General features: G+C 33.2%; 1 protein-coding gene across 2 annotated transcripts in view; it reads left to right on the forward strand.

Annotated features, from left to right (window-relative positions):
- Positions 1-27,216, forward strand: part of gukh (NHS actin remodeling regulator GUK-holder) — a 597,577-nt gene that overhangs the window by 481,263 nt on the left and 89,098 nt on the right. For both annotated transcript variants that reach the window (XM_072529622.1, XM_072529623.1), the window contains exon 2: positions 658-932. In XM_072529622.1, coding sequence (XP_072385723.1) covers positions 658-932 — 275 coding nt within the window. The remainder of the gene's footprint in view (positions 1-657; positions 933-27,216) is intronic.

A 27,216-nucleotide genomic window follows, 5' to 3' on the forward strand; every position in this document is an offset into this window, starting at 1 on the left:
TCGTCTCGGCGATTAATGCAGCGTTGTCTGCATAACATAATATTTGGATTTCTTTGTTCTTCATTCTGTAACCATGACCTTTACGTACTGCTTGTATTATTTGGTCCATTATTCTATTAAAGAGAAGTGGACTTAACGAGTCACCCTGTCTGATTCCGCTTTGTAATGGTATAGTACTATAAGTATTATCCCAAAACCTTTTGTTTTCACAACAGCAATCAGAGAACAAAAACACTTTGTGTAATGTCACGTACACTACCATTTAAATAATGCATAGTTTTTTGTATTTTAATTATTACTAAATATATAAAAATAATCTAAAACATGTTCATAAAACTGACTTTACATATAAAACTTGTGCGGGGACTGTAGAAAAGCTTTTGGATGAGAGAATAAATAACCAGAGCATTAAGGGAAGCGAACTCTTAAATTATATTTTACAATTTATTTGAAACATTGCGTAGTTAAACAATTTAATTTTGAGTGATTATTCGTAACTTAATTTTTTCGTACTTAGAGGTCATTGTGGCACTCGTAAATTTGTGTACAAATAAATAAAACATAGAATACCGTTATTTACTAGTAACTAGCAATATCAAAAGCTCTGTTTAAATTAAAACTTATGTCATTATACTAATCTATCTCTTTTTATTTCAGCTGAAAGCGACATTGGCTCGTTTGCTCTCCTCAAGAATCACTTCGCGTCAAAGCATCCTTTCTTGACGAATATCTTTGTTCCTGATACTAGGCCACTGGCATTACGAAACCTATATGAATGCGCTGCAAAGACGCCTGTGCATGTTATGCGTCAGCTGGACAGATGGCGTCGAGATGGACATCGCAGCTCAAAGTTCTTTGTCTGTACGCCGGTTTTGGGTTCCAAGAGGAGGAAGATCAGGACCAAAGTCGATATCGATATCGAGACCAGTATTGTAAGTATTGTTTTATTATTTCTTTTCCATTAAACGTAAATTGTAACTTTTAAATGTTAAAATACTTTAACTTAAGTGACATTGGCCGTCTGTCTATGCTTGACTAGAATTATAAATCAAATATTTTTTAATATGGAGACTTCGTTTTGTATATGCTCTCTTCTAGTGTTACCTGCTTAGCTCTCCATATATTAATTTTCGCTACTTTGCATACTCTTGCATTATATATATATATATATATATATATATATATATATATATATATATATATATATATATATATATATATATATATATATATATATTGTGTACAATATTGGTGACAGTACTGTCCTTTAAGCTACTCCTGCTTCAGGTGTCCGACTCCTCAGAGTTCTTGTCTTATTTGGATCCTAAATTTTCTGGATCCTTGCTGTATCCGTAAATCCGTAAATGTTTTTATTTCGCATATTTTAATGCCTATTCTTCTCTTCGTGTAAATGGCATGTTTATTGAAGCAGCATTTACCACTGATATGATAAGTAGTCTATTCTATATTTTAAAATCGAAGCTTTAATTTACGGAATCACTCGAATAATCTCAAAGATGTATATTTGTCTAAAAATTGGTTTTGAATTCTTACATTGAATTTTTTATTAATTACCCATTACCTTAAGTTACCTTATACAATTTGATATTATAGTGGAATCCTACAAGTTTTTGATTCTGCCTCCATATTAAATTCAAACAAATCTACAATAGCAACGAATAACTAAAGAAATAATACCGAACCGATTTTTCGACTTAAAACTTTCAGAATAAAGATCGGAATAGAGATTGCGAAGAATCTGAAAGTGGACAATAAATACCAAACTGAAAGAACTTGGATGTCGAAAAACGCCTAGTTTCTCTTCTGAGATCTTTTACCTGTGCTTTCTGTAATTTTATAAATGTATAATGATACATACTAGATGGCGGTACAAAGGAGTATTTGTTCAAAGATGAGATACAGAGAAGCAACCTTAACCTTAGGTATTAGTGCCAGTGCAAACAAAATTGGTAGCATTGTTTAATGTTCCCTTTATGTTTACTCGAATCACCCTGTTTATATTCTTTCGCACTCTAGCGAAAACCCAATCTATTCCTGTACCAAGAGAAGCGAAATAAAACAAAACCGGGAAACTATTTTATCCGTACAAACTAGAAACTTATTTCTGCTTGTCCTGAAATAACGCGTCTCTGGGATGAACTTCAAGATTCACGACCGGAATTATTTTCCAAGGGCGACGACACTATTTACACGGGCTCTCTCTCATTACGGTAATGGCTACTGCTTATCTAAATTAGTTTTGAAATTACCATTTAATGCAGCTCTGTGTCGGCGAAGTACTGTATTGGATGAGCAGGTGCAGGAGTTACTTATGGCTTGGCTAAGAACTCGCAATGACTTTTTGTTGATTGAAAGTGCCATTTTCGAAAAAGTAGTAGAATATAAATTTTAATATTCATTGAATTATGACTTAATGCTAAGATAGGTATACAGCAACGTATCGACCATTTTCTTATATATTATGGTTTCATTCTTCATTATAAAAACAGTTAATTGGTATGTTCCAGATGCTATTAAATTGCCTTTCGTTAGCTATTATATGTTTCAATTAATATGATTAATAAATACCTCCCGGTAAAAAAGGAAACTGACAAAAAGAGAAAATTAATAACAATATATTTTAGTGCAGAAAGAGACAGAACCTTGATAACATCTGGATGCCCGCTCTGCATGGAAACACTGTCAAAGAGGCAAATAATATCAAATATCTAGAAATAATGGATTGTCCACCTGGATAAAATATCCAACAAAGCGAAGCTTTCCCTTTGGACATGTCGAAGGATATCTGGAAAATTATGAGGTAATGAACCCAAACATTTATACGCTGGCTATATATGACTGTAGCCAGACCTATGATTACGTATGGAGCACTAACATGATGGTCTAAATGCCAACAAAAGACCATAAGAGAGAAGCTAAATAAGGTTCAACGACAAGCATGCTTAATCATAACAGGAGCGATGTCGACCGCCTCAACCGCCCCCGTGAAACTCATACTTGACCTCCCCCCATTACACATTATATATATATATATATATATATATATATATATATATATATATATATATATATACAGTAGACTCTCTCTATAACGAGAACTGAAATGACAGACTAATTACCTCGTTATAAGCGGATCTCGTTATATCCAACAACAATAATACTGTGCATACATATGAATATGTAGTTTTCTTAAACATTAACTTTCTATAGTGAAGCCATTCGGAGCAATATAAGATGCTAATAAATATTGTTTGAATGGCGTTTTTAAAACAAAATTCTTTACTTTTATTGTCAATGAAATGCATTAAAACAAAAAAGAGTTGTTTACTTTTACTGTCAATGATATACGTTAAAACAAAAAATCTGTATTCTGTAAATATGTATAAAGCGTATAAAGTTATTTTGTCATTTTTGACTGCTTTAAATTGTCCAATATTCTATCATATTTTCTAAAGATGTGAAACAGTTTTATGCTTCTTCATTTGCGTTTTGTCCTTGGATAAAGTTTCTGACAACCTTTAAAACACGTGTGAATGGTCAACCCAATACAATGACACTTGTGAATCATAAATTTTACATTTCCGACTAAGAATCATAAATTGTAAGAAGTTTATTGCGGGCGGCCCGCAGTTAAAAAGGGTATTTATTTATAGCTACGACCGGGCCAAAACGTAAAAAACACGTTTTTTAATCTTATTTTTTCTCGTTATAAGCAAATTTACCTCGCTATAAAGGGTTATAGTTCAATAGAAATTTCACGGGACATCTAATGTACCTCGTTATAAGCGAAACCTCGTAATAACCGTGTTCGTTATAAAGGGAGTATACTGTATATATATATTTAGGGATTCTACAGTATTCACTGCCTTCCCTCGCTCAACCGTTTCCATCTCTCTCTGTTGTTCCATTCTCCATCGTTTAGTCCTCTCTTACTCATGGCGTCGTCTACTTCGTTCCTAGAGGATTTTCGGGGTCGTCCTCTTTTCCTCCTTTCTATGGGGCTCCATTCGGTTATTCTCTTTATCCATCTGCTGTCGCTAGCTCTTCTTACATGTCCATACCACTTTAGTTTTTTTTGTTCTATATATGTTAGTATGTCTGTTTCTATTGATGTTCTTTGCTTTATTTCGTCATTACTTCTCCTATCCATTCTTGTTACTCTGCAGCATCTTCGCAGGCATTCCATCTCTGTTGCTATTATCTTACTGCTGTTTTTCTTGTTTATGATCCAATTTTCGGCCCCATATGTCATAATACTTCGCACTAATGTTTTATAAATCTGCGTTTTTGTCTTCATATTTAGGTGTCTATTCCACCATACTGAGTTAAGTTGTCGGATTGCTGTTCTTGTTTGTCCTAATCTTTGTGTAATTTCTTCCTCTGTTGTTGCCTTTTTCGTGATTATAAACCCCAGGTATTTGAATTTATCCTTTCCTTTGATTGTTACGTTGTCATCAATCTGTAGATCTTCTATGTCTTCTTTACTTGTAGATAGGTACTCTGTTTTCGCGAGGATAATATCTAGGCCAGCCTTGGTATATTCTTCTTGTAGTTTCTTCATCATGTAGCTGAGGTCGTCTTGGTCTTGTGCAATCACTACTTGATCGTCTGCAAAACTTATATATAGGTATTCGTTCCGTACCGGTACTCCCATGCCTTCGCATTTTCTTTTCCATGTAGTCAAGGCTACATGGCTAATGTAGTATATATATATATATATATATATACATATATATATATATATATATATATATATATATATACATATATATATATATATATATATATATATACATATATATATATATATATATATATATATATATATATATATATATATATATATAGGCGGAGAAGACGCCAGGGAGCAGGGCAAAAGGATACCAGGAACAAATCTGGAGAAATAATAAAAAATGAGCCATGGTTGGAAATGATACCAGATGCAATGCAACCTAAATATCATTTCGAAAAGCCTTATCTATGTAGATTAGGGAAGGCGAGTCAAGTCTCGCAGCACTTAGGCCATAATTGACCTCTTGTGCATTCTCCCAGGGAGCTGTTGTCCTTAGCTCATTGTCCATCGTGCCATTTCTGGGAAAGTGGACAAGTCACCAGGAGACATCTCCCTCATGCGAGCAGGTGTAGGCCGGGGCTCGCCGAACACATACTCTCGTATTGGCGATAACTCCGGACATTCACATAGAACATGCTTTACAGTTTCGTCTTCTCGTTCACACTTCCTGCATAGAGGTGTGTCTACTAGCCCCAGTGTTTGGAGATGTTTTCTTAGCTGACAATGACCAGTTAAAAAACTAACTGTCAAGCGTAAGTTTTTCTTGGTCATTCCCAACTATTTCTTTGATGCTGACTTTTCAAGGTTGCTTTTAATGTTATTTGTCTGGCCTTGTTATCTTCCTATCTTTTCACGGTTTGTGTACGTGTGGGAGTGACATTTGACAATTTCTGCGATTGTTGTAGTTGATTGTGTTTAGGTCTCCAAAATTATATATTAAAATACGGGACGTATAATAATACCCATTACCCCATAATTTCTCATAATATTAGGTCATCTCGAAGACGTCGTTGCTTGAATGTCATAAGATGAGCCATGAGGAGTATATCTTCATTATTAGGTCTTACAGGGCCGAATGCCCGTCTTGTGGCTTTACGCTGAATATTTTCAAGTAAAATTTTATCGCGACTGAGATTTGGATTCCACACTGTCCCGGCGATTTGCACGTTTACACACAAACAAAATGTGATCAGTTCAATTTAAGTCACTAATAATTATCACTCCGAGATCGTTATGGGAGGTTACCGAGTTTAAAGGATGTCCATTAATAAAGTACGGTAGTGATGGGCTATTATTGCCGATATGTAGAACAACGCATTTTTTAATGTTAAACAGATGTAACCATTCTGAGGATCATTTGAATATTGCGTCAAGATCGTGTTGAAAAACATGTTGGTTAATAATAATTGGATTCACATATAACTGGATATAATGAGCGGAAAATCACTATGTATACAAAAAGTAGAGGTTTAAGTAGAATGTCCTTGTAAGACCCCGCTGTTGACTGGCTTATCTAGTGAGTAGACTTCCCCAACACGAACCCCAAAGTATCTGTTAGATAGAAAATATTGAATCCAAATGTTTTATTTTTCGCGGATACCATAGTGATCCAATTTAGCTAGTAATCGACGTTTGCGAACACGGTCAAAAGCTTAGAACTCTAAGTAGACTACATCAGCAGGATGCCGATTGTTTAAAGATGATGACCAATCGTTTACACAATGAAGTAAGTTGAACGACCTTTGATAAAGCCATGCTGTTGGTGAGGGATGACATTTTCTTGAAGGAGAAACTCAGAAATAGCTTCCGAAATAATGGATTCCATGACCTTGCCGACAATAGTCACCAGGCTGATTGGACGATAATTATTGCAATCAAGTTTATTTCCTTTCTTGAATATAGGAGTAACCGAAGCCAATTTCCAGGAGGAGGGGAGAAAACCCTGATTAAAAGAAGCAGTCATTATGATGGATATAGTGATGTCTACAGGTTCTGCACATTTTTTGAGAAAAAAGGAGGTTAGTCCTTCTAATCCAGGTGAAGAAGTATTGTGTAGTTTCCATAAATGATGTTTAATTGCATCCGGTGTATATTGTCAAAAGTTTTAGGGAAACGTGAGCACATAATTTAATATTATCGTTAGTTTCATCTGTAAAAACTTAAAAAAAAAAATAACGATAAACATTCCGAATATTCTTTATTTTAAAAACATAAAGACCCGTTAGATTTTGAAGTAATGGTATGGAGACTTTAGAATATAAAAATCTGCTAATGTACCAATAAACTTTTTTACTATTATCACTTGCAATTATACATTCTTTACATCCTGTTCTTAACTTTAGCAACGATTTGTCTCGGTTAGAAAAATTACGGTGAGCGAAAAAAATCATCAAGGGAACCAGTGCGTTTATTATGTTCGCCAAAGCTTTTGTTTATGTCGAATTAAGCGGGTAGCTGAATAGGTTAATCCAAGGTTTTAGCCGAGTTCTGTATAGTTGCTGTAGTTCTGTATGAAGAAAAGTGTTCCACATTGATATATGTCCATAATAGTATGCTCTCTAATTATGCTCTCACATTTAGGTACTCCTGGCCTAAAAAGCCATTAGGGTAGGCTATGCATCCAAATTCCTTTAGCTGTGATTTTAGTGGGTTTCACATAACAAAAACATGAAAATTTGAGACCTTATAAAGAGAATCAGATCAAATAAAAACATTCTAGGTATTGACAAAGTACCTGTACTGCCATTTGAAAATGACCTCTGTTCTCTCAAATGGGATAAACAAATCTAATTGTTTAAATGTTTTATTGCTTATTTTAATAATTATAAACTTTTAAAAATCATGCTTACTTTCGGGTTTAATTTGCAATAACTTTTTTGTTTATAAACATTTTTTTAATTTAGAAAATCTTATTTTCAAAAGCAAGTATTTTCAAGAAAGTCGTATGTTAAACGTTTTATTCTAGAATGTGTAGTTTTTTCACAATATTGAAATGAGTGAAAAAAGTCGCTTTTTGTTGCTTAAATGTCATGACGCAATAAAAAGTTTCGTTAACCACGAGGTAATATGGCCTTTTCTATTGACTTCTCCCAAATATTCCAGCGCCTAATAGTAATTTTTCAATTTTTCAAGTGATTTTTCGGCTTTGTTTCATAAGGTAATAAACTAGAAAGAACTTATAATTTTAATCTAATTTAATTATTTATTTCTTTGAATAAAAAAACTAGTGTTATTTGTTGATCTAGATAAGTGACTTAATTGAGTTATACAGTTATATAATTTTATTGTTGTATTATTGTTTATTCAATATTAAGCTATATCCCTAACTTATGCCACGCAGTTTATATACTAACTATATAACCTTTACAATATTTGTTTTTTTTTTTCTTTAAAACAGGAATTTAAAAAAAATTCTAAAGTCTAAAACACATTGTAAAGTCCTTTGTGGATACTTTTTTTGCCAGGAAGATAATACAGCTCACATATTGGCATAAGTCGCTTTTTGTTGCTTAAATGTCATGACGCAATAAAAAGTTTCGTTAACCACGAGGTAATATGCCTTTTCTATTGACTTCTCCCAAATATTCCAGCGCCTAATAGTAATTTTTCAATTTTTCAAGTGATTTTTCGGCTTTGTTTCATAAGGTAATAAACTAGAAACAACTTATAATTTTAATCTAATTTAATTATTTATTTCTTTGAATAAAAAAACTAGTGTTATTTGTTGATCTAGATAAGTGACAATTGAGTTATACAGTTATATAATTGTTGTATTATTGTTTATTCAATATTAAGCTATATCCCTAACTTATGCCACGCAGTTTATATACTAACTATATAACCTTTACAATATTTGTGTTTTTTTTCTTTAAAACAGGAATTTAAAGAAAATTCTAAAGTCTAAAACACATTGTAAAGTCCTTTGTGGATACTTTTTTTGTCAGGAAGATAATACAGCTCACATATTGGCATATTTATCCTCTGGTAATTTTTTTTCAAAAGCTTTTCAATAATTTTTCAGTGCTAAACTTTTAACACAATGAGTAAATTTGTAGCTTAAACTAAGTAAAATTTTAAACATAGTTTTTCATCGAATCTGAAATAACTGCCATGTGGCAGTTATTTATTATTCAGTTTTTGGATTTTGATGTTGAACAATATTTTCAGCTGTAGGTTTAGAAGCTTGTAGATTTTTTCGATCAATTATCAAATATCTTCGAAAAACTGCACAGAATTTGCACACTGGTCAAACACTTGTTACAATTTAATTCTATTCTAGAAGTGAATACATCCAGTCGCTATTTACTTTTGCATCTGTACTATATGGATGCAATATTTGATCATTTTTGCTTTTTGCTGTTGTATCTTTAAACTTAATTCTAACGGTCATGTTATAAGGTGAATATTTATGGAGGGAAGATACGTAATTAGAAGATATAAAGTTCATGGGAATAGAGAATTGGGGAACAAAATGCAGACATAAAAAATTTGGAATAAAATTACTACCGCATTTGTAGGACACATCTAAAACTAGAAAAAATAATCAAAAGTAGAATAACCCACCTCATAAAATTGACAAAAAGACGCTATATTGCGTCGTTCATAATCCTACAGGATTTAAAGACATTGATGATGATGATTATTATTATCTTCCTTTTCCCTCTTTCTCAGTATATTACGATAACCATCTTTTTTAATGTCGTCCAATCCCTTATCTGCTACATAAAATCCTGTTCCTAAGCAGCCTCTTAAACAAAACAATTTTTTGTCAATTAAAACCAAAATGGTCACACCCATACATCATAATTATCTTAAAATTAATGTGTGATCGTTGTGCTACCTTCAACTTATTAGTCAAAGATACAGGTGTCATTATTGTCAAGGCCGGTAGTTGGGAAGTATGTGGAGCCGATTTTAATTTGAATTTTATCGATGTCTTTGCATATATTTACATGTTACATAATCCATTTGGGATTATTGAACGTTTAATCGTCTGTGAAATAAATAAATCACGGTCAAAACAAGTATGAAACATTTGGAATTTTAAAAACAGATTTTTCCTACTGTAGGAGTGGTTCCCAAATATTTTTATTAATAGATACGTATCAATACACTAGTTTTGTAAAAATATAACACATCCGGATGTATTTTGTAATAGAGAATAAGATACAGGTTAATGTAATAACAAAATACGGAAATGTTGTTCTCTCTCATTGAGGGCTATGATGTATCGTTTATGAAAATAACTACATACAAGTGTAAAGTTCAGAAAACGTACATCAGATTACAGTTCTCAAAGCATAATGTGTAAAAACGGTATGATGTATCATGTCCTGTATTGCTATGCGTAAAATGACCAAGCTACAGCAGAAAATTACATAAAATGTTATTTACTGTTCTGTCATATCCTGAAGATCTGTCAATTAATTCAAATTAACCTGACTTTTGGCTTTGTGTTTAAAAAAATTAATTTTGTAAATTTCTTTTTACTTTTATGAGATTTGGAGGACGGAATGGTGTAATTAGGGCTATTGATTGCACACATATGGCAATTATACAGATCACGAATTGTCGTAATTGTCACACTGACATTAAAAATTTCAAACGAAGTTCTAAAAGAATAAACAAATAATTAATAAAATGCCTATTACGTTGTATATCGTCCAAGAAAAAATGCAACTTGTAACATGGTACTTTCAGGGTCATTCGATACGCGAAGTAATTGATTTATTTATTGTTGCCTTCGAAATACACCCTCACCAAGTGTTACAACAGTTAAAAATACCATTAAACATTTTCAAACTTCGGGATGTGTTAACAGTTGTAAAAAGTGTCATGAAGGTAATGAACCACGTGTTAGACCTGTCGATGAGGAGCGTCAAAACAGGGATATTGATATTTGTGCTTTTGTGGAAGCTAGTGAACCCTGCAATAGTGTACAAATTGCTAGGGAAGTTAACGTGAATGCTCGAACTTTCCAGCGAGTTCTCAAAAGGAATGGGTATCACTGTTTTAAGATACAACCAACACAAGAACTGTTTCCGGAAGATAACTTTAGGCGGATGGAGTTTTGTGAATTTATGTTAGATAAACAGAATGAAAATGTACACTTTTTAAAAAATATTTTATTTTCTGGCGAATCTTCATTTTCATTACATAAAAGACACAATCCATCCGTTGCAAGGTATTATTCTCGGAAAAAGAAGCACTTCAGTGTTGCAGTGCGAACGCAGCATCCGCAAAAGTTAAATGTTTGGACTGGGATGTTAGGCGACCATATTATCGGTCGCCTAACATAATATTTTTTATCGATGTAAACCTAAATGGGCCCAAATATTTACAACTTCTACAGAATGAGATCATTCCGGCAGTTCGACGCCTTCCCGTTAATTTTCAGGAGTTTTTGACTTCCTCAATCAAACGTTTCCTGATCGACTGATCAATGATGAAGTACACGTGGTACAATTAAATGGCCTGCTAGATCCTGTGACTTAGCGCCTAACGATTTCTTTTTTTGGGGATTTCTCAGAGAAAACATTTATAGGCATCAGTTTAAAAGGGCCACAAACCTAGTCGAATTAAGGGCAAAAATACTTCATTTCTCTGCAAGCATTACACCAGCCCTACTCCAAAATATGAGGAGAAATCTGTATGACAGATTTGGTTACTGTTTAGCACAAGGAGGTGGAATAATTGAGCCCTTAATTCATTAATCTGCTTTCCTAATTTTTATTTTTTGTTAGGTACATTTTACGAAGTTTGTAGGTTCTTAATTAGGTTGTATTTTTTATGTTTAAGTTTGGAAGAATTTTATTGTTTTTTTTATTTAAAAGTACAAACGATTCTTATTCTGATTTTTTTTCTTCTTTCTTGTCTTATTGTTATAAGCTTTGTCCATAAAATTTGTACAATTTTCAGTGACAATAAAGCATATTACTTATTTACTTACTTATTTATTTATATTGTTATTAAAGCTAAAAAATAACCAAAAAATTAGTTTTAGAGCATTATAATAAATATACTCTAGAGATGGGATTGCAATAAATCTTATTTCCTATGGTCAACAAAACAATGTCGTTATCTGTAGTACCTTCTGCTCATGATCCGATCAGACTTGACCTGGCATATTTCAACAGAAAAGGATTTTAAAGTATAAATGTTCAAGAAATGTGTGATGCCAGTTCTATATTTTTAAATTGTAATGCTTACTTCCATACGTGAATTAGCAATTTGAGAGTTAAGTGTAGTGAATTGACTCCTGTTCTAAATGCTGGAGAAAGTACCCCAGAAGGAAGAATCAACCATGCTCATATTGATACCAGGAATGGGATTGAGAAAGCTTTCAGAATTTTGAAATCCCGCTTTCGTTCTTTGCACATGCACACAGTTCTACATTACTGCCCCATTAAGCTGGAAACAATATTCCTGTGTTGCATTGCACAACATTCTTACGAAAGAAGAGCTTCCTCCTTTAGATAATAAAAAAGATGAAGAACTTCCTGAAGTTCCAATGGAAATGATTCTAAATGAGGTAAATCAAAACAATGGTTGGATGTTAGAAGTGCAGAGAATACGAAGGAAGGAAGGAACTTTGTGTTGTAAAATAAAAACTTTGTTAAATTGTTAATTAAGTGATATGTGGTTGAATGCTCGAATAAATGAACTTTAATCAAATAAAAGACAGATATCGAGCACAGTATTTTATTAAATCTCGCCCAAATACTTTCGCTCCCAGAGCATCTTCAGGGGCATCTGAAATAAGCCAAGAAACGTTTTTTCAACTGAAGGAAAATTAATTAGCTTCGAAAAAACAACAACAATAATTTGGTGAGAGCCATAAACATTAAATAATATTAATAATTATTATCCGCCACGAGACCACAAATGATAAATAATTCCTCATTAACGTAATTCATTTTCTTCAACTTTACAAGATACTTTTGTTGACGACGAACCCACCAAACCAGTTTTCAATGTTTTTGGTATGGGAACTGAATGATATACGTGGCGTTATGGTTATAATTTTATACGTGGTGTGGCTTTATTGCGATTACAGCAAAATCTGTTGAAATTTTTTCAAATCTAAAGTCATTCGATATTCCGCGCGAGATTTCGCACCAAAGAAACGAAAAGCCCAAAATTGAGTTAAGTGGTGTTGCTTGGTTGACGACGCACAACAACAACCACAGAAGTCAACAAAAAAAATTCAAAAGCACCTAGAAAATGTATTTACTTATTTATTTGCCATGGATATTTATTTTTATGGAAACAATTTTACATAAAATAAAGAACATTACATTTCGGGCTTCAGATTGGACGAAACTGTTATCTAACTATTTATGAAACTACCACGTTGGTTATTTAAGTTTTAGTTTTCTCTATTTATGTGATGTTATTCTTGCAAAAGATTTTAAAATTGTTTGTATGTGTGCGGGCCTCAACAAGGATGAATTATATTCTTAAATTAAACTCAACTATAAACAGGTAATTTCGCTTTAAACGTCTACGTATTCAGACTACATATATATTATTTACAACCTCTTCAAGTAGTAGTTAATATTATATTAAAGCATAGGTATTTTACTTTTGATTTTATTTTGGGTAGTTTTTCCCTAAAATACTTGGTATATACATATAACTCATTGCATTTTATGTATGCAACTTCTAAGTAATTTGTAGCCCAAACATTACCAATAAAATAGCTTATGACTAAATACTTATTAAAACAGTAAGAAAAGCAACGACGAAGTATTTTTGGAAAAATATTTTTATTATTTAATTTATTTCGGCAAAAGACGTCTACTTCAGGCAATTAATATTAATAACCTCAAAAGTTACTCTCCAGGTGAATCTACATATAGCAGCTAATATAAATATATATAACATAAACAACTAAATCATGCTTCGACTTAATGTCTGATCACTCGCCATAATTTCTCACCTGGTCTTCTGAAATAATTTCTTTACCTAGAACTCCTATGCTTTATTCATCAAAAACAAATTGGAATTTATTTATAGAAGTCATTACTAATAATTTAAATATAAACTTATGTCTAAAGACAGAAAGTGACCTGAACACTGTTGTGGATCATCCCGCTACATATATACAGAAAGCAAACTTGGAATCCACCCCACCACCCAAGAATAATAGGAGAATAGAGAATACAAGGAGTTCTATTTTGAGACCAGAAAGTTAACACCATTAAAGGCCACATATTACACCCTCTGGAAGGCTACCAAAACATTGTTACGACTTCAGTAAATTATACTGCCTATCAAAACGAATAACGGACATTGGGCCCGTACTAGTGACGAAAAGGCTAATATATTTTTCTAACACTTAGAAACTACCTTTACTCCATTTTTCTCTGAGTTACAACCAAAAGAAGAGGAAAATATTCATAGATATTTGGACTACCCATACAAGATGTCTCCGCCTAACAACCCTTTTAGAAAAACCGAAATAAAAAGAAAGCTCCTGGTTATAAATTTCTTACTGGATTTGTCTTGTGTCAATTTCTACAAAATGTGCTACTCTTGTTGACACAAACCCTTAGAATCCACGACCTCTAATAGACCCACTAGATTTATTACCAATTCTTGTCAAAATTCTTGATAAATTAATAATAAATAAATTGAGTTCTTTCCTAGAAGAAAACTGCTTAGTTTCTGACTATAAATTTGGTTTTCGACAAAAACACGCTGAAATTGATCAAGTGCACAGAGTTATTAACATCATAAACCAGGATCGGATCAAATCCCACCTAACAGATAGATATTTCCAGATAAAGTACGGTACGATAATAACAGCATTGAGACCTATAAACTTCCGCGTACTTTAAGGTAGTATGCTTGGTCCATTCTTCTACCCATTGTACACGGCTGACCTACCTTCATCTGATCAGTGCTCCTTAGAAACATTTGAACATTTTCTGATGACACCGTTATCTTCTAGTCCCACAAAAATCTGTTGGAAGCATAAGATGACATTCTGGTAAACATCATTCTGATATAGTTAAGAAAATGGCGAATCAGGGTTAATGAAAGTAAACAACAAACAGACATGCCCACATGTATACTTAAATAATCAAGATATACCGCAATCCGATAGTGGAAAATACGACGGCATTCATCTTGATAGACGACTTACTTGGAACAACCACATCTTCAATAAACGAAAAAAACTTATAAGAAGTTAACAGTGTGACCTCGGAAACCTTTTTTGGATGATGCTAGAAAGGTCACCAATGGAGACACTGCGCACGGCAGCCAGGTGATTAGTGGAGAGCGAGTCGTAGGTTCGAAACTAGCATTTGGAACCGGGAATGGGTCCAACGGACGAAATAAGTAAAGGTAGAATAGGATAAGAGATATTAGAAAAGATATAGAAATAAACAAAAAGATAGACCATAGGGTAAAATTACCAAAAATAAGATAAGATAGAAACAGGGCGCCAATTAACTTTTTGGGTTCAAGGAGAAAATTAAGAAACCTTAGAAAAGAAAAGAGGTAAGGAAAGGTATTTAGGTTCTGAGACCAAACCCAAGGAAAGATATTAACAGTCAATTATTAAATAGATTTGGTCAACACACTATATAAACAAATAATAAATATATTAATAATAAATAATATACTTACCTATAAAACTTAATCAGCCTGACCTTTCTTCTGGTCAAAGTTATAATAATTATTTAATATAATAAACAAACATTCAGAGGTATTGTTATATCAGGAAACTTATTAGGAGTCGAGAAATAAAATTCATTGATGAAGCAAAACAATATATTCAACATCACTATGATATAGGCAGCTGAATGTACACACATGTAAAAAAAATGCACCATCAATTATTAAATGGTGGTATACATATAACAATACACAGTATTATAATTAGGAAATACCTTTACAAATACAACAATATAATAAAAACATAATAATAAAAACAGTGAAGAGAGCCTGATAGTATTTAATAGTATTCAACTAAAGCTGGTATAAATCTCTCTTTGCTGTTTATGGGCTTATCTCGAGATAACCAGTACATTATAAGAAAAAAAAATAAGAAAAAAATGAATAGCAAATAAAACAAAGTTAATTAAAGTTAAATTCAAAAGAATACAAGAATAAGATAATAACAAAAAATAATAAAAAAGTTACAAGAATTCTATATTATAACAATTAAACCAACCCGCTCTTGGTATCAAGATAATTAACTGTATCGCACTGTTGTTTAATGATTAACTGAGAATTAAATGTTCGTAATTTAGAAGTTCTTAATAGTTTATTTAGAGTTCGTATCAAAATATTAAATGTTCCTTGATTGAATGCTAACTCAGTAGTTAACCTTAACTACAGGAGAAAAAATAGTCGACGGAGATTCGCCCAGATAGTTGAAGATAATATGATTATGACAACTTACGATAAAACTTGATGACTGCTGCACTCTTCACTAAATCTAAATACATTACTTGTATTAAACACTGAAGTTAATTAAATTAAAGGTAGTTTATACTAATCTTTAATCTAATATGGTATTAAATTAAGAACTGAAACATTTAGATGTATACACACTTAAAGAAAAAATTCACAGAAACGGTAAGTTAACACAGAGACGGTAATCTAAGCAAGCGGCTTTACTCAAAGATCGCCCTGCCAGAAGTGATATTCTTCCTCTCCAAATTTACCAAACTACCCAAAAAAAGGGGGCATATACCCTTAAAAAATGCATTGCAAATAATCTTCACTCATCTTAATTTCCCTTTACTTGGAAAATAAAAAAAATCGAGAAACAGTACTTGTAATGTTTCTCATCTTAATTTCTCTTTACTTGGAAAATAAAAAAAATCGAGAAACAGTACTTGTAATGTTTGATACGCTTAATAACCATGTAGCTCAACCTTAAGGAAGAAAAATTGCTTTTAGTGTAGGTTTGATAGGTATCCATCTACCTCAAAATTTAGACCAGAAAATTTTTTTACTTCGTATATTTAGTAAAATCTAGAACACATTGTATGAATCCAAGAAAAATAGTAGAAAAATAAACATACTTTTAATCTGACACAGCCAACAACGATAAGAACCTATATTAAGATACTGACTTGTATGAGGTATTGTAGATGTCTTCTGAACGTCTTCTTGGAAATTGCACTACTCTAAAATGGTTTTTTCTAGTGATAAATATATACTCTCTTAAAATGTTCTAATATTAAAGACAACTTTTCTAACTAATTCTAATTTGCAAACAACTGCTGCAACAGTTCCGGTGCACCACAGGGTTCAACTTATACAATATAAGTTAATTATCAACTTATGTAGAATAAGCTTAATTATTAATTCTAACTATTCACTCCAAATTCGAGTTTTTGTAAGAACACAAACACGAAGTTCTTGGCTCTCTTTGTCATTTCAAAACTCAAAAGCATAATCAGACGGAATGGTGTCAATTTAAGATATATAAGACCTTTGCAGAAAAGGTTACCTACTCCTGCCTAAGATACATGAGACTGATTTAACATCAAAGACAGCCACCCTGTTTGGAAAAGCCGAAAACGGCACTCTACAAATAGTTTGAAGAGTAACGATAACCGCCAACATACGGCTAAGCACAATACACAAGAAGGAGAAGAAGTAGTCAATTTACCAGATTTTGGATAAGAAAGGTTGACAAAAACGAATTCCTGTCACTCGTGAAGTCACCTTATACCAAGTAGAAATTAATGTATACTTTTACACGGACCATAAACAATAAATGATGTACACTGAAAACATGAAAATATTATCGATCCATGTTTTTATTACTACAAAATGAAATTATAAAAAAAAAATATTAATTTTTTGATGATAATGCTATTATAGGCCTCACCCACGTGCAGGCTGTAAAACGTGCTTCTGCAAGTGAATAGTCAGCGACTGCATATTTATTTTCCTTTTGCTGAAAACTGGCCTACAAATTCATCTAATATGAATCACATAGGCATTTATGGAATATGGTTGGCCATTTTTAAATGAACAAAATTCTTGGCGATTCTCCAGAAAGTAACAGTTGTTACTCAATAACCATAGAACGGTATAATAGCGCAAATTATCGCTAATCTTTTTACTATTTTTACTGGGAATAATAAACCACAATTTTAAAAAGGTCCTGAAACTGTTTTCTTGTAGCATATCTAAGTTAAAAATTATATTTATATGGGATTAAGCCACAATTGACTGTAATAAAAATGACATTTTATAATTTTTATTTGACGTTTTGATTTTATCTCTAAAAATGGTTTCCAAAATCGTTTTCAAAATCGATTTCCTAATTGGATTCAATGGAATTCAAGTTATTGTCGATTTGGCATTTTTTTGCAGTAGTCTAAAATCTCTCGGTGACAGTCGGTCGGACGGTGTTATTAGATTGATTTTCAAAAATGTGGTCAAGTCGTGGTCGTGGTCTTACTCAGCAACACGCTTTGGATTATTTAGCGGAACTAGAACAATTATCTTAAACTGAATCTGACGTTCAAGATGTTCTAGGAAATAACGAAGAGAATGCGGAATTTGAAGTAACTAAATTTGGCAGTGATAACAGTGACGATGAAAATTTTCAACTGCCTTCGAGAAGCTCCAGTGATTATAGTACTGATAATTCCGATAATGAAGCCTGTGATAATGAAGATCTTCAAAATCTTTCGACATCTATCATTGATGCAGAAACATCTGCTGGTGGTGGTACTGTGTGGAAAAAATCAATCTGAACACTTCTCTTCGAGGTAGAGCAGCTAAACGAAATATTCTGAAGGACCCTTCTGGACCCACATCATATGCAAAAACAAAAATTATTGTCGGATCTGTTTAAAGTGCTTTTCACTTATTTATTAACGATTGTATTTCGAAATACATAAAACACAGTGCACAGAAGTTGAAGCTTGTCGACAATTGCAAACTGAAGAGTGGAAAATTTTACTAGAAGAAATTCAAGCGTTTGTTGGGTTTTTGTATGCTCGTGGAATTTTAGGGCAAAACAGTTTTAGTCTGAAGAGCTTGTGGTCAACAAAGTGGGGACCTCCGATTTTTTCAAAGACAAATGTCTCGAGATCGATTTTTACAAATAATGCGATATATACGTTTTGACATCCGGTCAACCAGACGCCAAAGACTTCAGGGCAATAAAATTTGTCTAATTTCAGAGGTTTGGGAGCGATTTATTTCAAATTGTCAATCATGTTTTATACCTATTGAAAACATAACAATTGATGAACAACTTTTTCCAACAAAGGCGAGGCGCAGATTTACACAATTCATGGCTACCAAACCCGATAAGTTTGGAATCAAGTTCTGGCTGGCTGTAGATGTAGATTCTCGATATCTCCTCAATGGTTTTCCGTATTTTAGGGTCGTGGCTCAAATGAAAGACTTTCTGACCATGTAGTGTTGAACCTGATGAAACCCTACCTGAAAAAAGAACGAAATTTAACAACTGATAATTTTTTTACTTCTATCCATCTTGCTCAAGAGCTCGAACGAAATAATACAACAATTGTAGAAACAGTCAATAGAATTCGAAGAGAAATACCAAAATCCTTGAAAAATAAGAAGAGTGAGCTGTTTTCAACAAAAGCTTTCAAGCATAAAAACTGCGTTTCAATTGGTTACCAATGGTCAGTAGCAGTCGAAGAAGCAGGAAAGAAAAAGCCAGAAATTATAAAATTTTATAATCAAACTAAATTTGCTGTCGATGTTGTCGATCAAATGGCAAAGAAGTACACGGTAAAAGCAAGTTCAAGACGGTGGCCGTTGCTAGTTTTTTATAATATATTGGATTTGGCTGCAATCAATGCCTGGTCTCTTTACAAAGCTGTCACGGATAAGAAAATTTCACGTCGCAAATTTATCTTGGATCTCTTAGAAGAACTAACTATGGGCCTAACGAACAGAGCTTCATCGGCAAATCAAGAAAACTTATTGAGTGCATCCAATTCTAGAGAAAAGAGAAAGAGAGAAAGAAGAAAGTGCAAAACATCATAGTGTTATAACAAAACCAGTGATTCGTGTGACAACTGTAAAAAAAGAATTTGTGGTCCAAGAACAGAAACAATTATGTGTAATCAATGCTTACAGTGCATGTAAATAATACTTTTTTATAAACAAAATGTTTATTATGAATATATTATGTATTTTTTCAATAATTTTTTAGTTAATTTGAACACCCCGAAAGCAAGAAATGGTCAAGTTGACCACCGCCGTCCTTGTAGGTAGGTTGATTCAGCCGTCCTTGCAGGTAGGTCGCTTCAGCCGTCCTTCTAGTGTTGATGTTGAGTGACTGATTGTGTTGTGGGTTCCTATATTCTATTTTATAGTATCACTAAAATATTAGTTAGCACTTTTGTCCAGATTTCAGTCTTAGTAAAGTATGGTGGATACAATTTAAAATCGTATGTGACATTTAGTTTTATATTCGGTACATTCTAAATATTATGCTCCAAAAGAGGGCAATTACCAATTATTTAGAGGCATAAAAATTTACGGGTTTATGTAACTTCATTTATTTTCTTTCAGACCGACAAAGTGTTAAGAAACTCATTTACGGTCTAACGTCAAAATGAGGTTAATTATCGAATAATCTGTTTCATATTGACCGAACGTGACGTAACTTTCATAATAAATTTTAGAAAATGGTTAAAGATTTCGATTTTAGTTTTATCAATAAAATTTATAATATTACTGGGAAAAGGCAGTCCATGTTGTTGATCCATGTTAGAAATTGGTGATTTATTATAAAATAGAATATAGTGTTGTGAAATTTGAGATTACCAATTCAATACACTATAACTACTATATTTTTTGACAATAACCTACAAGGTAATTAGAAATATTTTATTTTTTACTCTTCGACTCCAGCTAGGAAATAATTCCTAACAAAATAGACCAATAATTATTAAACCTTAAGCCAATTACTTAATATTAAACAAATTATTTTGCTTTATTTGGAATTTAAAAAATCTTCTAATAGTTAATTTTATCTGCCTCGCTGCTGATAATAATTCATACTTATAATATTATCGTCCTTGTATAGACAATGTGTTCTGTCTAAAACAAACAATAGAAAAGGGCTTAGATTACAATATGGAGAAATATATGGTATTTATTGATATTCATAAAGCGTATAATAATGTCTCATTAGCCAAACTGTGGCAGGGGTTGAAAGACAAATAAATTCCACCCATTTACATTTGCTACCAAGAGAGCATTTTAGTCAAATATAAAGCAAGATTCTTAAATATAGTTAAGCAATTTGTAATATGAGGACTACACAAATTAGTAATTTAAAAATGTTAAAACCTGACGAGCTCGTACCTAGGTCACGTAGTGAGAAATGACAAATATAACCTGCTACGATTTAATTGAAGGGAAGATAGATGGCCGAAGAGGAGTAGAGAGAAGAGCCATGTCATGGTTTCGCAATATTAAAACTTGGACAAGCATGAACGTTTAACAATTACTAAGAGTGGCCCAGAATAGAGAAGATTTTGATGTAGTGATCGCAAACCTTCAGTAATGGAGTGTACCAGAAAGGCAACAATGAAATAAGTTTTACACGGGGTCCTAGAATGATTTGAAATATGAAATGCGTCCACCCGAAAACAAAAAACAGCGAATTTACTCCCGATGTCATTTTTAAAGAAGTCTCATCAAATAGAAAATCAAAAAGCTACACTTTTTAAGATATTGAAGAATAAAAATTTATTCCGATTTTTTCGTTTTTTATCAAATTTTGTTTACATGCCTCTTTTTGAGTTTTTTGTTATATTGTTTTATTGTTTTTAATTTAGAGTTTGATTAATGCATAACTAATAGTTGTACAAAATTATTAATCTATGACAGACATATATACATAAGTTCGATGTTTTCTTAAGTTATTAAACAATATTAAAATACTTGAACAACAAAGTAAAACACTTCTGTTGTAATTGGTATATTTAATTAAAATTAAATTTATAAATCCAGAAGGATTAAGTTCAAAACGTTTTCGGGCTAATTAATCCATCTTCAGCAAACCTAAAAGCAAACGCATATGCATCTATATTCTTTGCTAAAAGCAAGTAACCCACTAAATAAAAAAAAAAGTAAGATAAACCTTATGATTCCTGAAGTGGAGGTGTGTCAGTACAATGTATAAATGTGAAATGAAATTATATGATTGGATATAAAATTCATTATGGTCTAAGAGATTGTGAATGGAAAAGAAATTATCTATTGTTTGGTGAAATGTTATGAATATGTATATGTAATGATGGAAATTACATATACAATAGTAATGGGAGACTTTAATGCTAAAGTCGGGAGAGGAAAAGTTGACGAATGAATATGTCGGGGAATTTGGACTAGGTGACAGAAACGAAAGAGGGGATAGACTTGTAGATTTTTGTCAAAATGAACATTTTGCAATAATGAACACAATGTTCCAACTACCCGATAGAAGATTGTACACTTGGAGATCTCCTGCAGACAACAAAGACCGCATAGTCAGAAATCAAATAGACTACATATTAGTCAAAAATAGATACAAAACTCAATTAAAGCGGTAAAAGCATACCCCGGAGCAGATGTCAACTCTGACCATAACCCGCTGATAGCTAGAATCCACGTGAAACTCAAAGAGATTGTAATACCTAAAAATAAACCAACGTTTGATTACACAAAATTAAGAAAAAGAAAAATACATCAAAAAGTGATCCAACAAGTCAACTCAAATCTAACAGAAGTGGGAGAAGAAATCTTAACATCAGAAGATGTCAATGAAAAGTGGAGCAATATTTAGGAAGCATTACTAAAGGCTGCTGAAGAAAATTTAAAGCCCGAAAAGACAAATAAAAAACAGAAGTGGATGACTTCAGAAATTCTAGCATTAATGGAAGAGAGGAGAAAAGCCAAAGGAAAAAATGAGCCAAAATATCAAGAACTACAAAGTAGAATTAAAATAGAGATAAAAAGGCCAAGGAAAAGTGGTTAATAGATCAATGCATAGAAATAGAAGAGTATGACAGAAAATACGACAGCTTTAATATGCATAAAAAAATAAAAGAACTAACAAATACCAAAAAGCGAGCACACTATGGGATACTCCAAGATGATAATGGTAAACTCATTGCAAACATCAAAGATAAACTAAGATTTTAGCAAGAATACGTAATGAAACTATTCGACGATGATAGAATGATACAACAATGATAGAACGGGCAATTAGAAATGCAAAGACCGCAAAATCAGTAGGCCCAGATCATGAGCTAATTAAATGCATTGACGAAGAAACACTGCATATACTTTTAGATCTGTTCAACAAAGTATATACAACAGGAGTAATACCCCAAGATTGGTTGCTGTCCACGTTTGTAACACTACCAAAGACAGTACATGCGACAGAATGCTCCCAGTACAGAACAATTTCCTTAATAAGCCACACACTTAGGGTATTGCTCAAAATAATACATGGAAGTCTATACAAAAAATAGAAGAAGATATAGATGACACCCAGTTTGGATTCAGAGGAGGACTAGGAACGAGAGAGGCTCTGTTCGCTTTTAACGTTCTCGCGCAAAGACGACTAGATATGAACCAGGATCTCTATGTCTGCTTTACAGATTATCAAAAGGCTTTTGATATAGTACGACATCATAAACTCGTAAAACTGTCGAGAGAAAAGAATGTGGATAGTCGCGATATACGGGTTGTTGTCAATCTGTACTGGAATCAAAAAGCAAAAGTTAGAATCGCAAATGTCGAAACAGAAACAAACAAAGTTCATGATTATTTCTAAGCAACATACAGTAGGAAGGCTAGATATCGAGGGAAAACAAGTAGAAAGAGTGAATAACTACAAATATCTGAGAACTTGGGTAAATGAAAACAATGACCAAGGTAGAGAAATAAGGACACGCATTGAAACTGCAAGACAAGCATTTATAAAAATGAAAACAATGTTTGTCAATCGAGACCTTCCTCTGGATCTGAGAATAAGAGCCTTAAGATGCTACGTGTTCTCGACTTTGTTGTATGGAATGGAAAGCTGGACACTAAAAGTAGATAATATAAAGAAGTTGGAATCATTTGAGATGTGGTGCTATAGAAGGATTTTGAAAATACCATGGACCCAACGAGTTACAAACGCAGAAGTGTTAAGAAGGCTACAAAAGGATTGCGAGGTCATAAAGCACATCAAAACAAGAAAGCTGGAATATTTAGGCCACATTACCAGAGGTGCGAAATATGAGATATTAAGGCTCATAATGCAAGGTAAATGCAAGGGTAAAAGATCCATAGGAAGACGAAGAATTTCCTGGCTGAGAAACCTAAGAGAGTGGTATAGTTGCAGCTCAGTAGATCTTTTTAGAGCAGCCGCCAATAAGGTACGGATAGCTGTGGTGATAGCCAACCTCCGATAGAAGAAGGAACTACAAGAAGAAGAATGATGGAAATAGGAGCAGTATGATAAAGTCATTGATAAGTAGATAAGCAAAAGAAGATATGGAGGGTATTGACTAAATTAAGAAAAGTATGGAGATTATGAAAACAACTGTCCATTGATGGGAACCAAGTTACGTATGAACGGAGTCTGTCTGTCTACACAGTTAGGACTGTTCTTTATGTCTTTAATGGTCTCTAAATCTTCGTACAGATCTAAACGTAATACGTTTCTTTGTTACAATTAATTGGACACCTTCAGGAATCTTTAGTTAATGTTTGTTGACTTTTAAATTGTGTGAAAATGCAGATGTGGACTCTCTCTTGGAGTGTTCGAAGAATCTGGTGGGTAAAGATTTGTAAGTTTTTCCAATATAGTTAGCATCGCAATCTGAACAAGAGAGTATGTATACACCACTGTGGTTCATATCATGTATGGGGTCCTTGGTATTCGTTAAACTTATTGAGGGTTTTATTAACTTCAAATTAAATTTTGATGCTGTCAGAAGAACTAATGATGATTTGTTTGATTCTTTGGTATAATGGAACGGTAAAGAAGCATAAATGGGAGAAATATTGGAAATTGAGGGAAAGGTTGATTGATGGAGGAGTCTAAGCTCACTTTTGTGTTGAAGTTTATCTATAATATATGGATCATAACCATTGTTAATTACAATTTGTTTAATAATGTTTCATTCTTTATTGAAATCAGTTGGTGAAAAAGATATAGAAGGTAATCTATGAATAAAACTTCGAAAAGCGAAAAGCCTGGCAAATATCCCTTCCCTATTTTGAGATATTAAATTCATCAATCAGCCAATCCCGTCCACTGCTGGACATAGGCCTCCCTCAGTTCTTTCCAGTGTTCTCTACACTGGGCCGCTTGTAGCCAGTTTCCCACTACTCTTTTTATGTCGTCGGTCCATCTAGTCGGTGGTCGTCCTCGGCTTCTTTTATAATTTCTGGGCCTCCATTCCATAATTCGTCTTGTCCATCGTCCATCTTGTGTTCTGGCTAAGTGTCCTGCCCAGTTCCACTTAAGTCTCGTGGTTCTTTCGATGACGTCTTGAACTCCTGATCTTTGCCTGATTTGTCGGTTTGTTATGTGGTCTCGGAGGCTCACATTCAGCATTGCACGTTCCATGGCTCGTTGTGTAACTCTTAGTTTATTCGCAGATTTCTGCGTGAGTGTTAAAGTCTCTGCTCCATAAGTTTGTACAGGCAAAACACATTGGTTATAAACTTTTCGCTTGAGACACATGGGAATTGAACTTTTTAGAATATGGCTTAGTTTGCCAAATGCTGCCCATGTCAGGCCTATTCGCCTCTGTATTTCATTTGTTTGATTGTCTCTGTTTATTTTGATCTCGTGTCCCAGATATTTGTAAGTGTCTGTTTGTTGTATGGTATTATTGTCGATAGTTATATTTCCACTCATTACGAGATTTGTCATAAGTTTAGTTTTCTCAAAGTTTATCTTTAATCCTGCTCTTTCAGACAGACTTTTAAGCGAATGTAGCATAGAAACCGTATCCTGTAAGTTATCTGCGATTAATACGACATCATCTGCAAACCTCAGATGATTTAATCTTTCTCCATCTATATTGATGCCCATATCTTGCCATTGGGTGTTCTTAAATATTGACTCTAGAGCTGCCGTGAACAATTTTGGTGAAATATTGTCTCCTTGTCTTACTCCTCGACCTAAGCTGAATTTTTCTGTGTCTTCGTGTAGTCGTATACTTGATGTAGCGTTCTCGTAGATGTTTTTGATTAGTGACGTGTACCTGTAACCTATTCGGCTTTGATTTAGGGCTTCCAGTACGGTTTCAAACTCTACAGTATCAAAAGCCTTCTCGTAATCGACAAATGCAAGAACCAGTGGTATGTTGTACTCGATGCATTTTTCAATTAAGATCTTTATGGTGTGCAAATGGTCATTTGTGCCATATCCTCTCCTAAAGCCTGCCTGTTCTTTGGGCTGATAGAAATCAAGTTTAGGTGTTAGTCTCTTTGTTAAGATTTTCATAAAGAGTTTATACATATGTGTCAAGAGGCTGATGGGTCTATAATTTTCTAATTTAGTAATATCACCTTTTTTGTGTAACAAGACTATCACTGCATTGTTCCAGTCTTTAGGAATCGTACCCGCATGTAAGCATTTATTAAACAGTTCGCTTACTGATTTTAATAGAATTTCTCCTCCTGCTTTTATTGCCTCAATAACGAGTCCATCGTCACCAGGCGATCGATGGTTCTTCATTTCCTTTAAAGCTGATCTTACTTCTGACACAGTAATGGGTAAAAGTATTTCCGATCCCTGATTTATGAGAGTCTTTACTCGTGTCGGTAAACTTTCTTGTGATCTTTGGCTGGTATAGAGGTCTTTATAAAACTCTCTAGTTATTTTCAGAATGTTTTGTTTATCTGTTGTTGCCTTTCTGTCTTTATCTTCTAGCTTGTATATTTCTTTTTTACTTTGTGTGAGTTCTCTTTTCATTATCTTTAAACCTTTGTTCTTTTCTACTGTTTGAGTAATTACATTAGTATTATATCTTCTTATATCTCTTCTAATATCCGCTGAAATTCTTTTATTTAGTTTTCTATATTCTTCTTTGTTTCCCTTTTCTTTCTCGCTTAGGTTTCGTCGTATTTCCATGAGAGCTTTTGTGTCTTTGCTAATCTTTTCACTTTTGGTGTAATTTTTCTTGCAAAATTTGAGTTGTGCGTTTCTAACCGAGTCTGTAATTAATTTATTATGATCGTCGATACTTAGAGGTTTGGGATTATTACTCTGTAAAGTTTCTGCTATATTTTTTATGTACGCTTCTGGCTGATTTGGTGAATTCCAAACTATGCGTTTGCCACTGTTTATCATCTTTGCTCTTTCTTTTTGTAGGTTTATCGTTATTCTAGCTCTTACTGGTCTGTGGTCGCTTCCTACTGATAGTTTATTAAGTACAGTGACATCTTGAATAATTTGCTTTTTGTCTGTTATTATATAAACATATTCGCTCTTAGTTCTTCCATCTGGACTAACCCACGTCCATTTTCTACTCTGTTTCTTCTTAAAAAAGGTGTTCATTGCATACAGTTTGTGTTGCAGTAGAAAGTTGGTAAGTATTTCGCCTCTTTCGTTTCTTACTCCGATTCCAAAATCTCCGATTGCTACTTCTTGTTCG

This window comes from Diabrotica undecimpunctata, chromosome 4 (genome assembly GCF_040954645.1).
Source record: "Diabrotica undecimpunctata isolate CICGRU chromosome 4, icDiaUnde3, whole genome shotgun sequence".
Taxonomy (NCBI): domain Eukaryota; kingdom Metazoa; phylum Arthropoda; class Insecta; order Coleoptera; family Chrysomelidae; genus Diabrotica; species Diabrotica undecimpunctata.